Source organism: Photinus pyralis, unplaced genomic scaffold (genome assembly GCF_008802855.1).
Source record: "Photinus pyralis isolate 1611_PpyrPB1 unplaced genomic scaffold, Ppyr1.3 Ppyr1.4_LG1, whole genome shotgun sequence".
Taxonomy (NCBI): domain Eukaryota; kingdom Metazoa; phylum Arthropoda; class Insecta; order Coleoptera; family Lampyridae; genus Photinus; species Photinus pyralis.
In genome coordinates this window covers 30567295-30580080 of record NW_022170249.1, presented here as the reverse complement: position 1 = coordinate 30580080, position 12786 = coordinate 30567295, and the positions used below count along the sequence as shown (strand labels likewise).

Here is a 12786-nt window from a genome sequence, read left to right as displayed (position 1 = left end):
AAAATGTGTTAAAATTGTATCGCTTCTGATTTTCCCTATTAAGGTACTTAGACGACCACAAACTTGGCGGTTGCTTAGATACGAAGAGTCAAAACTGTCTAATGTGCTAATTTCGAATGCACTTCTCTTCCGCGATGTCCAGTTTTGGTGCAAATTGTTTCGCGAATAGGTACTAAAACCGCTGTGAATAGGTATTTATTCTGGACTTAACCATGCCGAATATCCCGGGTGCTTAAAAATGGCTGATTTGTGATTTTTCGTCAAATTGTTTTGCTACGAAGAAATACTTCAAGTCAATTTTTCACCCAAAATTTTAGGATATTACTATTATTATTGATTCAAATGCTCATGAGTCACGGAGTCATGGATAGGGACGAAGGTATAAGCACCAATCTCTATGTACCATCGAGATTATAATTGAGGTCCAAGGCGAGTGCTTCCTACAAATCATTTTTGGAAGGAACATCTTTCTTAATATTTGCCTCAAACAGCCGCTTTTTTTCTGCAGAAAAGCAGATATTCCTGATATTGCAAGCGAGTTGTTTTATCTTGAATTAAAAAATGAAAGTCCGAAAAGAACAAGTTAATAAAATAAAATAAACTCATAAAACATATCAAACGAGGTAAGAGTAGGTAAGCGTGAAGAATAATAGTAACGATAACTAAAAAATAAAAAAATTTACAAAAATGTTTTAGGCGAATTCAACTATTTCGGCTCCAAATTGCAGCTACTATGTCGTGGAGAACAGCAGTTAGTTAATTTATTCAGGGCTGCAATTTCTTGGAGTTCTTTCAAAAAGAAAATGTTTTTCGAACTATTTGTGCGTATTTTCGGAATATACGGACAAGAAACGGCTACATTCATGCGGTATGGCGTAGCAAAACCGTAGCCACGCCCTTACTTGTTAAGTCGCTTCTAGCAAAGTGCCACCAGAATTGCAAACGACTTAACAATTTGTTAAACGCGACTTAACAAATTCGTTAAACGTAGCAAATTTGCTAAAATAACAATGCCACGAGAATAAGACTGATTAAACGTGGAATTTATGAATTCATGTATATCAAACTACACAATGAGATACAAATCAATTGTGTGTTGAAGGATAGGAACAAAAACACGTACCTGGGAAATGTTATTCCGGCCTTATAGCCTTTATCCGACAGTCCGCAGGCCAAACAACCAACCATGTCTTATTTTTGAATATTTCCGTTTATAGGATGAAATCCTGTAGGTAGTCTCAACAATTCTGCCTAAATAATTATTCCGTAATACATTGTGTCCATAAATTACAAGTTAAAAGTCCGAAAATCACCACACAACTGACCAAAACACAAAATAACGCACATACGTCATCTACCAGCAATCGTAGTACCCAATATTGTCAACATAACTGACCAGCGCAAAGGAAATCATATTTTGACCACTTCCGTCACTTGCAGGCTATTCCCCACACCTTTACATTCTCCCCTCTTATTTTTTACTCGTAGACTAGTTGTAACTCAGATTAACAATAAAGAAGATAGGTAATGCCACAATACTAATACATGGTGAATGTTTGTCCGTAAAATAAACATAAATTTGCGGGGGAGGGGGTCGCTATTATGTGTGTTTGTAAACAGAAGTCAGAGGCGGCGCGTTCTAATAATAATTTAGGGTGTACAAGTACAATAAATATTTTTCTGAAAATTGGCTGAAATTAAAATAGTGAATAGGAATAGTGAATGACGACTGTTTAAACATCTTAGTAGGTTATATTTGATTAATAAAACGATTGATTGATTTTGGTATAAAATGAGGTGTGTAATAGTATATTAAGATACAAGTGTATCATCAAGTCTTTAAAGCACGCGCAACGAGTTTAAAGGCCCAGTGAAGCATAAATTGTGACTACATAGAAACTAAAGAAAATATTCTTAGAAACGCAACAACAAAAGTCCGGTGTCAGTGTCATGTCCCGTTTCCTAGTTACAGGGTTTAAATATTTATTACGAATGCGGTGACGTCACCGCTCCAACACTTACCGGCTATTATACATTTGCAGTTGCGTATTAGCTGTCTAACGAGATATTACGTTGTACCACAGATTATCTGTGTTTGTACTAAAATGACACGGTGTTGTGCTTATAAATGTAGAAATTCTACTAATCAAACAGTAGGAATAAGTGTCCATAAATTTCCTAGTCGTGAGAAATCGCCCTTACGTTTTAAATCATGGGTCAAGAGGATAAATCGGGTTAAATTTGAACCGACTAAAAGCGCTGTAGTTTGTTCCGTACATTTTGCCAGTGGAGATTTCGAACCAGGCCCTGTTTTACAAAGTAAATTGACCGACTGCAAAATTAGAAATGTACTAAAAAAGACCGCGGTTCCTTCTTTGTATTTAAAAGCAAGCGTTTTCTAAACGCGAACTCTTGTCGCTCACGAGTAACTTCATCTCTTAAAGGTTCAAACTGATAAGGGTTAATTCCTTCCATAATTTTTTTGTAAGAAGCACAAACTTGAGACTTCAGTTTAACAAAAAGATCGATTAAAATCGCTGTGCATTCACGACTGCAGAGTTAGTAAAGGCGCGCTTATGTAGGACCTGCGTATTCAACATGGAGCGGTGACGTCACCGTCACGGAATTTTAAACGTGTATTACGAGCGATCTACTGAACGTAGAAAGCCCGGATTTTTTTTGTACTTGTTTTTGTGGGGATAACTATTTATTGTTTTTTTCTTGTAAATTTAAATTTTTTACTTCACGGGGCCTTTAAGGGCACGACGCAAAGTGGAGTGCCTTTAACGTTGCAAGTGCTTTAAAGACCAATTATACACGTGTATCTTATAGTATTTTTTATTATACCTGCAGCATAATTTAAAAATAGGAAATACAATGAAATCATATTGACGTTATACTCGAATACATGTTTAATTAAGTGGGCTGGGTGTTCGAAATTTCACGATTGCCATGGAAATATCACTTGACGTTTGCTTATAAAAATCATCGTCTGTAAATAAAACGATTTCCGTTGAAAAAGATAATACATCGTCCATTAAATCGCTTGTTGTAAAATCTAAACAAACGTTGGTAGGTGTAAAATCCAACTCCAGTAATGCCTATTATAAAGAATATGAAAAGTTGTTTCCATGGATGAATATAGGAAGTTACTTACGAATAAAGTCTTAAATGCATCGATAATGCTGGCATATATGAAGGAAATGTCAAAGGTATTTAAATCTTCTATCTTTTGGTGCATACATTCAGAAGTTCAAACAATGCTACGATTAAAAAGTGAAACAGATTTGGAAGCATACCCTAAATTACGCGCGTTTGTGAAAGCTTCAACCAAAGGATGGGTACAAAAGCCAAAGAAATGTTCTGCATTTACAGAAAGCGACCTAAGAGGATTTTTTATTTCATCCAGATGACAGTTTCAAAAGTCATACTTGAAGTGTCGTTAGTTAGCAACTTTAAAGCACGTGTGTTTTAAAGGCCTTTTTTCGCACGCATTTGAGTGTTTAAATAGTTATTTGTGTACCAAGGCCGTAAAAGTGATCTTTTTTGGCCGAAGCTGCTGTTTGTGGCCGAGGCGGTAGCCGAGGCCGCAATTCAGATTAGGCCTAACAAATCACTTTTGGCCAAGGTGCACACAACATTTTTTAGGCGATCATCAAAAAAGAATTCAAAAATTTGCTCATAAACATATTTTTTCTGAAAATCATAGTTATCTTAGACAATTAAAAAAACAAAGCATTTCCTGTCGTATGTAATTATAATTAGCATCTTTGCGTGTGTGCGTATCAAAATGGGTGATAGCGACAGTTCAGGATGAAATTTTGGAAGCTGCAAGCTTGCGAACCTAAGCCATATATGATATAAGAGCTGGCGTTTGAGAGTAAAAGTACAATCGCAACTTCCTCCATTGCACAAGATTTTAATAATGTCAAATGCAATAGGTCCTTCGTAACTGTGGCTTCCAAGACCTTATAGTTAACATGCTGTACAATTATTAGAAACCTGATTACCTACTTTGATGGCAGGTATAGCCGTATAGGTAACTACTTGTGTTCTCGGTTAATTGCTGGTGATTCTTCGCATAATAATGTAAGCAATAACATCTTCCTCATGTTTTGGTTCTACACTTCAAAAAGGTCTGCAAGCAGCAAAGATTGAAACGTCAAACTATCATTTTAAATGTGAACATTGTGATTATGCAAAATAGTGTGAAACATTCCTACAAGTCCGAAAATGGAAAAAACGCACGTGGATGGCCCAATCCTTGATGGGGCTAGACCAGATAGATGCTTTGTATTAAACAGATTACTGTTTCTCACACATCAGTTTCAAATAAGTAGGTACAGTTTGACAGATGTGTACAATAAAGTAAAGTTTGACAGAAGCGTACAATAAAGTTAAACTTTATGGCCGCAAAAGCGTCCACAAAATCAACGTTTTTGTGATGATAGCCTAAAAACGGAGATTGTGATTCAGGTATAATAAAAAAATACTTCTGACCCTGTTATTTAACTTGTCACTTTTTTTCCTTGTTTCATGGTGGATGGTGGATCCTTATTGTGAAGTATCTTTTCAATATTAATTTAATCAAAGACAACTGATGGTTATCTAATACCTCTCCATCATAATTATGATCACCACAAGCTGTGAGCACATGTTCTGGTAGAGATGTGAGTGCATCACGAATAAGGATATCCATTACATTATTTTTATATTTGGGACTAAAAATGTCGAAAATTTTCATTGTTTTTTTCTCCCATGTACATATATCAATCAGAAATTTCGAGGCTTTAAATAACTTTCCATAACTCTTACGTTTTTGTAATAATGATAAAGTTTCATTATTTTCCAATAAAGAAATACACTTTGAGCAAGTGACACTTTTTAATTGACTTCAACACAAAACCAGCTATATAAATGATAACATCTTGTGCATAAGATGAGAATTGCCAAACAGAAGAACTGAAAAATTTATGGTTGTCTTGGTCATCACATAAATTTTCATAATCTTTGGAGCACTCTAGGTCTTCATGATGGTCATTGACAGTAACTTTTCTACTGCTGACATTCAATATGAATGTGTTGTCTAAGGTTATAGCATTTGTAGTGTCAGCTTCTCGAACTTCCGTAGAAATCAACAATTTTTTGAAAGCTGCCTGAAATTGCCTTGCAGTCGGATTATTATTGAAACCGTGCATGTTTCTCACTGAGCTGCAAAATGTCTCCAGGTGATCTTGGGATAACTTGTAACCCAATAAAAACTTTAGTGCGCTGTTATTTTCAATGTATTCCATATAAATACTCTTAAAACTTTCTATTCCTATTAAAAATCCAAGAAATCCAGTTTTCCTATTGGTTAGCAATAAGGAATTTTCATGCAGCATCAAATTTGATATATACACTTAAGCTTCCTCAAATTTTGAAAAAAAATCTTTATTAGTCATTGATAAACCCTTTTTATATTTGTAAGGGGAAAGGAGGTTTCTGGAATTGAAAATGTGAAAAAGATCATTGAATAATTCGCAGAAATATGATGTTTCTTCGGCTCCTTGAAATTGACAAGTTTAAGGTCTTTTTCAAGATATCCCAGAGCATCACAAACACTTACTCAATGATTGCGATGCTCTTTTGAGTCGCCTCTTCTCTCGCACATACTGCATATGCCGCTTCTTTATTTTGGTAGCAGCAGTAAGTCCCTCCTGATCCTGGAAATCGACAAATAATTGCAAATAACTCCATTGAATTAATTTCACATCCTTGGTTTTCAAAATCTTCTGATCACCAAGACAATTGCGAACTAATTTTATCATGTGGCATATGTCCAGAAAAACATATACCTTTTCTTTTGAAATTGGATGTTCAAAATAAGTTTTTAAATTGTTGGCATTCTCCGATGCCAACCCCTAGTTTTTTTACCATTGAGATGTTGCATGCAGCTCCATCAAATGAGAGAAATTATTTTTATTCCTGTTTCATGAAGTAGTTCTAAGCAATTGTGAACTAAACTGCTCTTTCACTGCCAGATAAACCATCGATGCAAAAATATCCTACTGGTATTTTCCAGTTACCAAAAAAACCAATACTTCTTTTGCTTCCGGTACACTGTCTCGCTCCAAATACCCTTCTCCATTTCACATAGGTTGGCCTTTTCTCCAGGATGTGTCAAGACCAGCTTGTATAATTTGTGTTCCCTTCTTGCGACTGCTAGCACCTCTCCATTTTTCTCTATAATTCCTTTGCCTTTTTCGAAAGTAACGACATAGCCATTTCGCTCTAAAACTGAAACAGACAGTAAATGAAATTTCAGTCCTGGGACATACAGGACATTCAGGATAGTGATCCTGTTTACTTTCCCATCCACAACAGATTCAACATGGAGGTTTCCTCTTTTTGTTGCTGTAAGAATTGATCCTGTTTTGGCGCTTTTTATACAAGTGTTATGGTCAAGTTGTTTGGCATTCTGCAAAAATTTATCAACGCTTACCAAATGCTCAGAAGCACCAGAATCCAGGTACCTGTGTATAGTTTCAGTTTTAGCTCTTCCATCGAAAAAACTAAATTATCCTTCCTCTCCCCCCCCCCCCCCCGAGTCAGCTGCAACGTGTGCCTCCTTCTGGAACTTGCTCGAGTCCTTTGGTGGCTTCCTGCATTAACGTCCATATCTACGACAGTTGTGGCACCGATAGTTCTTTCTGCCAAAATTCCTCTTGAATTGTTTGAAGTACCCCTTCAACGAATTCCACTTCTCGAGTCCGGGCGATTGAGCTGAGAATGCGTTGGACGATGAGGACTCTCCTTCATGTCAAACACCCAACCTCTTCGCTTGCTCATCCAGGAGTCGATTTTTGACGAAGCTCAACTTCAGGCATTGTAAGCAGAAGGTGGCACCCCACATCAGTTTCCTCTAGATTTGCTCTGGTAGACTTGAGATCTCTAATCAATTTATCGAGTCTCAAGAAATGAGACTCCATGGATTCATTACTCGAATTCAATTTCATGGTTAGCAAAGTTTTTCGAATTAATAATTGGCTAGCTATAAAGTGGGCTCTAAATATATTCAAGACACTCCAGCTCGTCCAAGTGCGTCTCCACCCGAAACTTCCAATTATCATAATTGGTTCCATTGAACAATGGAATTTTGTATCGATTCCTCAGCCTTAACCTCACTTTAATTTTCGTGTTCAATTTTTGTTTAAAACGGGCTTTAAACCAATCCTGGGCCCATAACCTATTAAAGTGCACTGTTTTTGCGTGTTCAAGGTTAGGTGAGTTAATTAATACCCGCGAGATTGCCAAAAAAACTTGATTTATTCCATCAGTAAACAGACACGTATAACTGTGTGAACTTCTCAAATGTGTAGTACAGTTTGAATGTTATGAAGTCACTTAAACTGCAAGTGATTGCCATTTCAACATTAGTCTATGACACAATTCATATTAATGGCATTAGTTTTTGTAGAAAAATAGCGCTGGTAAGAATACACATGTAATTTATTCAACATTGAAAAATACGAGTACATCTTGATGTTTATATTTACATGGTTCTAAACGAAGTCACTAATTTTCCATAGTTTATTAAGCCAGGGAAACTCGCTGACAATAAGCGGGAATGCGCGAAGTGGGGGTGCGCGCTGGCTGCAATGATGCCCTTAAACTAGTTTTTCTTCAATTTGTGTCTAACAGATAATACAAGTTGGGGCTTGTTTAATCTCCACGTTTGGGAACCCCTGTCTTACGCATACGAATGGACCTCCTGTGTATTACCAATTGAATTGGTTTGCTTGTTGAAATTTAATTTCGAAAGATGGTTGACGCATTTGATTCAGGAACGAATCGTGCTTCAGGTTTACTTTGATTTATTCACTTATTCACAGTAATAAATTACAGTTGTTCTGCAATGTATAAACGTCAAAAATGTACCCTTGTAACTTAAGGTTTTAATAGCAAATAAAAGCTCGAATTAATTGTCTTTAACCTTTTTACTGGTAGCCGTTTTGTTCGTGAATTTATTGCACTACATATAAAAAAATTGGATGCACAAAAAGACAGTATGAAATCACTTTAAAGACAGTTTCACAGTTAATAAGTAGAATCTGCAGAATACTATATATCTAAAATAAGTACTAATTTTCTTTTGTTTACACTGCTGTTAAATTTATGTGAAGGTGGGTTGCATAACTGTCAGGTATTATATACTAGTTTAATAAAGAACGTTTACAGCGGAAATAGTTACTTACTCTAGTACGCGATACTTGTTTTCCGCGCATTTTAATGAGCGTCCCATTCCGTCTGTCAAAACCTATTTCAATTTTTTAGGAAATTTCCATGGCTTAACATGATTTTGGTAATTGGATTTATTGCCGAATTTTTGATAAAATAATGAGAAATACACCTAAACATGAACTAATTCGTAAGTCATTCGATGAGAAAAAATCTTTTTTCGATGTGTGTTAAAAACTCTCAATTAACATGTGGAGCAACGATCTCCAAAAAACCCATGTTAATTGCCTATGTACAGTTTTTATATATTCACCCGGTATGTACATACTTCAGTATTGACTGTCTTAACTATAAGCTGTATAATTTAGCGTATGATATATTATTTCAATACTATGTGGAGATTACTTATTCAATGATGATAGTCAGGAGAATGGTGTTAGTTTAGAAATTCTTTGCTCACCGTTGGTTTGCTCCTCTATATCTCAATTAACGAAATTTTCAATTAGTGTAAAAACTGGAGGACTTGACAACGCAATTAAAAGGTTGACTAACGCGTGTGCAAGCACATTCATATAGACCTCTGTAGAAGTATAGCCATATTTGGCATTAATGTGTCGAAAGTCACTCATGAAAAAGGGGTACAAAAAGAGGGTATTATCGGTCGGCCAATTACTATGTAAAAAACATTGGCGGATGTTGAGTGTAATTATAATAGATAAATATTTTTGTTAATACTATACAGAATGTACCAGTGGATATGTTACAGTAAAAGTACATAATTGGTGATTGTAGTCACTGGTAAATGTACGAAATTATTCTCAATTATCTACTTTTACAGGTAATTGTATACAATAACCAAGGATCAGCGATAAAAGTAAGAAAATGATATCAAAAGAAGAAATAATAACAATAAATTCAAATAGTTTTTTTTAAGAAGTGTAATTTTTATTATTATTGTTTTTTTAACCTAAAAACGAGGTTTTTTGCCTGAATCAATAACAAGAGGCAAATTTTGTATGGCATTTGTCCTATTTGTTTTGACATGACAAACTCTCATGGCACTTACACAGCTTTCCATTCTTTTTACATTTACACTTGTCTGTTTTACTTTAGTTTTGCAAACACATCGCTGATAGCCTTGCCCACCCGACAATGAAGTTTTTCTAACATACTCGCGCAATGAAATGTTAAGATTTGGAACCAAAGCTCCAAAGGCACAAAATATATCAAGAAGAACACTTGCAACTTCTTCTGCACGTTTAGTTGTCAACGGCCGTAACTGATCAAACTTCGTTAAATGATCTTGATAGACACAAATGAATTTGAAATCATTATCTGCTTGAGCTTGCATATCAATTAAATCTATTTGACATCTACTATTCATTTCTTTTGACAGTATAGGTTTGACTACTAAACCCTTTTTGGGAACTTTGGATTTTTTCTGACAAGTTTTACACAAATTTAAATAGATCATTATGCTTTCTGTAGTAATGTTTTTGTACTTCTTTTGTAATTCCTTCAACATTCTTGTACTACCTCCATGTCCAATAGATGTATGTGCTCCGTCAATCAATCCGAAGAGTTCTTCCTTATGAACATAATACAGAACATTCTGTACATCTTTACTCAGGGGGCAAATTTAGTTTTTCAGTTTTCCCAACCTTCATGACATCATACTTTTTCAACAGCCTGTAGTCATCTGGTAACTTATTACTGGTTTTAGATTTACTTACATTTACACTGTTTATTAACATTTGGTACTTTTCTCTTGTAAGCAAAACCGTATTGTGCTTTTATTCCCTATCACTTCAAGTACTTTGGTATTAAAACGCTCTTCCATTGTTAAATCACAAATAATCAGTTCCAGAATAATGTAATCGACAGTGCACAAAACGGAAAACGTAGGTAAACAAAACAATTCAAAGATAACTTTAATGTTCACTAAATAACACAAAGATAACGGCTCCTTAAAAACAGATACAAACACTTCCGAAGAATCAACACTGCAGACTAATAATAGGATCACACATGCACGTAGTAAACAAACGCACTGCGCCTGCGTGTGGATCCTGGAAAGTTGAATTTCTTAATTTCACCAAGCTCCTGTAGCGATTGTATACAATTACTGGTAAAAGTTGGAAATAGAGGGTTTTTTAAGATTATTTTCTACTTTTACCAAAGACTGAAAGTTATTTTCAATTGCGACCAATAAGCATTTTACCAATTCTTTCTAAAATTTTAGAAGAGATTATGGCATCTCATAAAATACCATCTCTCCCATAATCATATATTATGACAGTCACAATCTAATGAAAAATGTCCTTGGTCCAAATAGGGCAAATGTGGTATCTTTAATAAAGGATAAAATTTCAAAGTGTCCATAATGTTTTGTTTACCATGTGCATATTTATTCCAGTAATGCGTCTTGGCAAGAAGAAAGAAAAAGAACGAGAACCTGAGGCGCGAAGTCAGTTTGTGGAAGGCATATCCAGATTGATTTGCTCAGCTCGTGCATCTCATTCTCCTCCTATGCGCGGTATGTATAGTGTCATTTTGGATTGCTACAATTTGATAATTCCATACTTTTAGTGTTCATTGATGGAGCCGAGTGGAGTGGTGTTAAATTTTTCCAGTTGAGTTCTACGTGGCAAACTCACATAAAACACTTAACTGTTGCTTTGGTTGGCGCGCCCATAGCCGGTACGGAGCTCTCCTAACGTAGAGTAGTGAATTCGCAGCGCTTATAAACGTATATTTAAACTTCGATCTGAATTTTCCTCCAAAACTGGATAATGTCAAAATGTTTGCAATCTAATTTGTGATATTTCTTTTAACCACTAACTAAAATACGGCTGTTACATTTTGATATGATATACGCCTTTTTTCTATTAGGATAATAAGAAGTGTTTATAAAATTGAGAGTGAAGCAAAACCAAAGTTTTTTATGCACTAAGAATTATATTTTCGATGTAGATTATCTTAGCGAAACGCTGTAATGTAAGATATTGGAGGAAAATCAGTTGCAATTTTGTGTGATGTAGCTTGTAGATTATTATTAATGTGCAAATCATAAATTGTATGTAATTGTTAATTAAGCAATCGACAAAATTGCTGTCCCAAGTTAACTGCATACGTAGTACTAGTACCAGTATATAAAGATGTTTTTCGTGTATCGAGGTGAAGGCAGACAGTTATTTAATGGAAAGTTGCTGACCGGTTGACAATACTTGTCATGGCTCAATATATTTTATTAGTAGCTTATTAGTAAAAGACTGCAACCCAAACTTGCGTTTGTATCAATAAAAATAAATACTCTACATGTGATATCGTAGACTTCAAAATTGAGTTAGGTTAGTCGAGGTATTGATTTATTAATTATATGAATGTTAATGATTGTTGTGTAGATATACCAAACAATGCACATTAACTACAAGAAGACATTATTGTTGTAGTTCTAGTCATAAATATACATGCTTCGATGACATATAGTATAGAGACAAATGCTTAACTATTAGTACCTAATAGATAAATGAATAGTATCAGTATATTTATTATTTGTACTTGGAATGTTGGATTTTAAGCATATATGTATAGTTTAAAATCGCTTATTCTGATATACACTTTGTTTTAATATGTACTTTATTTATTTGTTGCTCTTCTCCAAGGAATGTAGTAAGCAATAAATAATCTTTTTGTAAGATAATATACAATGCTTTCCAATTGTATATAACTCCAAACGTTTATTGTAACTTTCATTGTTTATTTAAATAGCGGTCTGTTTTTGAATTCCAATTATTAATATTACGATAATAAATATGTTCAAGAAATTTGCATCCCTGAACATCAATTTGGTTCTTTTGTAGTAAGGTGTTTAAGATGGGGAAAGTTCTAGTCCAGCAGGCGTTAAGGTAGTAAGCCAAAATGTAAAGACCTTTATTTAATGAATTTTGGCGTTGCACCCTTCATCAGAAACTAAAAATGTTAATGTTATTATTCGATACTACGGATTACAAGTACTTACAATTTATTATATTGGTCTAAAATGATACAAAATTAGCTTTTTTTACATAGGTTCAGAATTAGAAATGTTTCAAATATAAAATAGTTTTTATAAGTTTACTTATTTAAAATATTTAAATAGGTACCTATTTAAAATGGATTCATTTGAAATAATTACCCCAGCTCTGTCAAAAACACACAGCATTTGGTCCGGTCGCTCTGTCATTTATGAATCGAATTTCATGAAATTGAAACGCTATAGCCAATACCATATCAAATTTAATGTCATCACTTTGGCACTGTTGATTATGTATCCTCAGGGTGGCTTAACTCGTGCATGTTGTAGTGTTAGCTACAGTGACTTTGTAAGGACAGTGGCGACAACTTATCATAATCCGCCATATTGGAGCTAAAAAATTGATTGTAGGATCAATATACCTTGTCATGTCAAATTGTGAACCGTAGAATAATAAATGCCATTTTGATTTAAGTAAAGATTCTCGTTCAAAACTAACGGCGCAGAACTGATCGTTTAAAGCTTTGCAGAACAACCTATGGGAAAACCAC

General features: G+C 34.7%; 1 protein-coding gene across 1 annotated transcript in view; it reads left to right on the top strand.

Annotated features, from left to right (window-relative positions):
• The window catches only part of LOC116174875 (phosphofurin acidic cluster sorting protein 1), a 31641-nt gene extending 19788 nt beyond the window's left edge, over positions 1-11853 (top strand). Inside the window, exons 10-11 of the mRNA XM_031492907.1 lie at positions 10637-10756; positions 10810-11853. Coding sequence (XP_031348767.1) covers positions 10637-10756; positions 10810-10937 — 248 coding nt within the window. The 3' untranslated portion in view covers positions 10938-11853. The remainder of the gene's footprint in view (positions 1-10636; positions 10757-10809) is intronic.
• Positions 11854-12786: the final 933 nt, after the last annotated feature.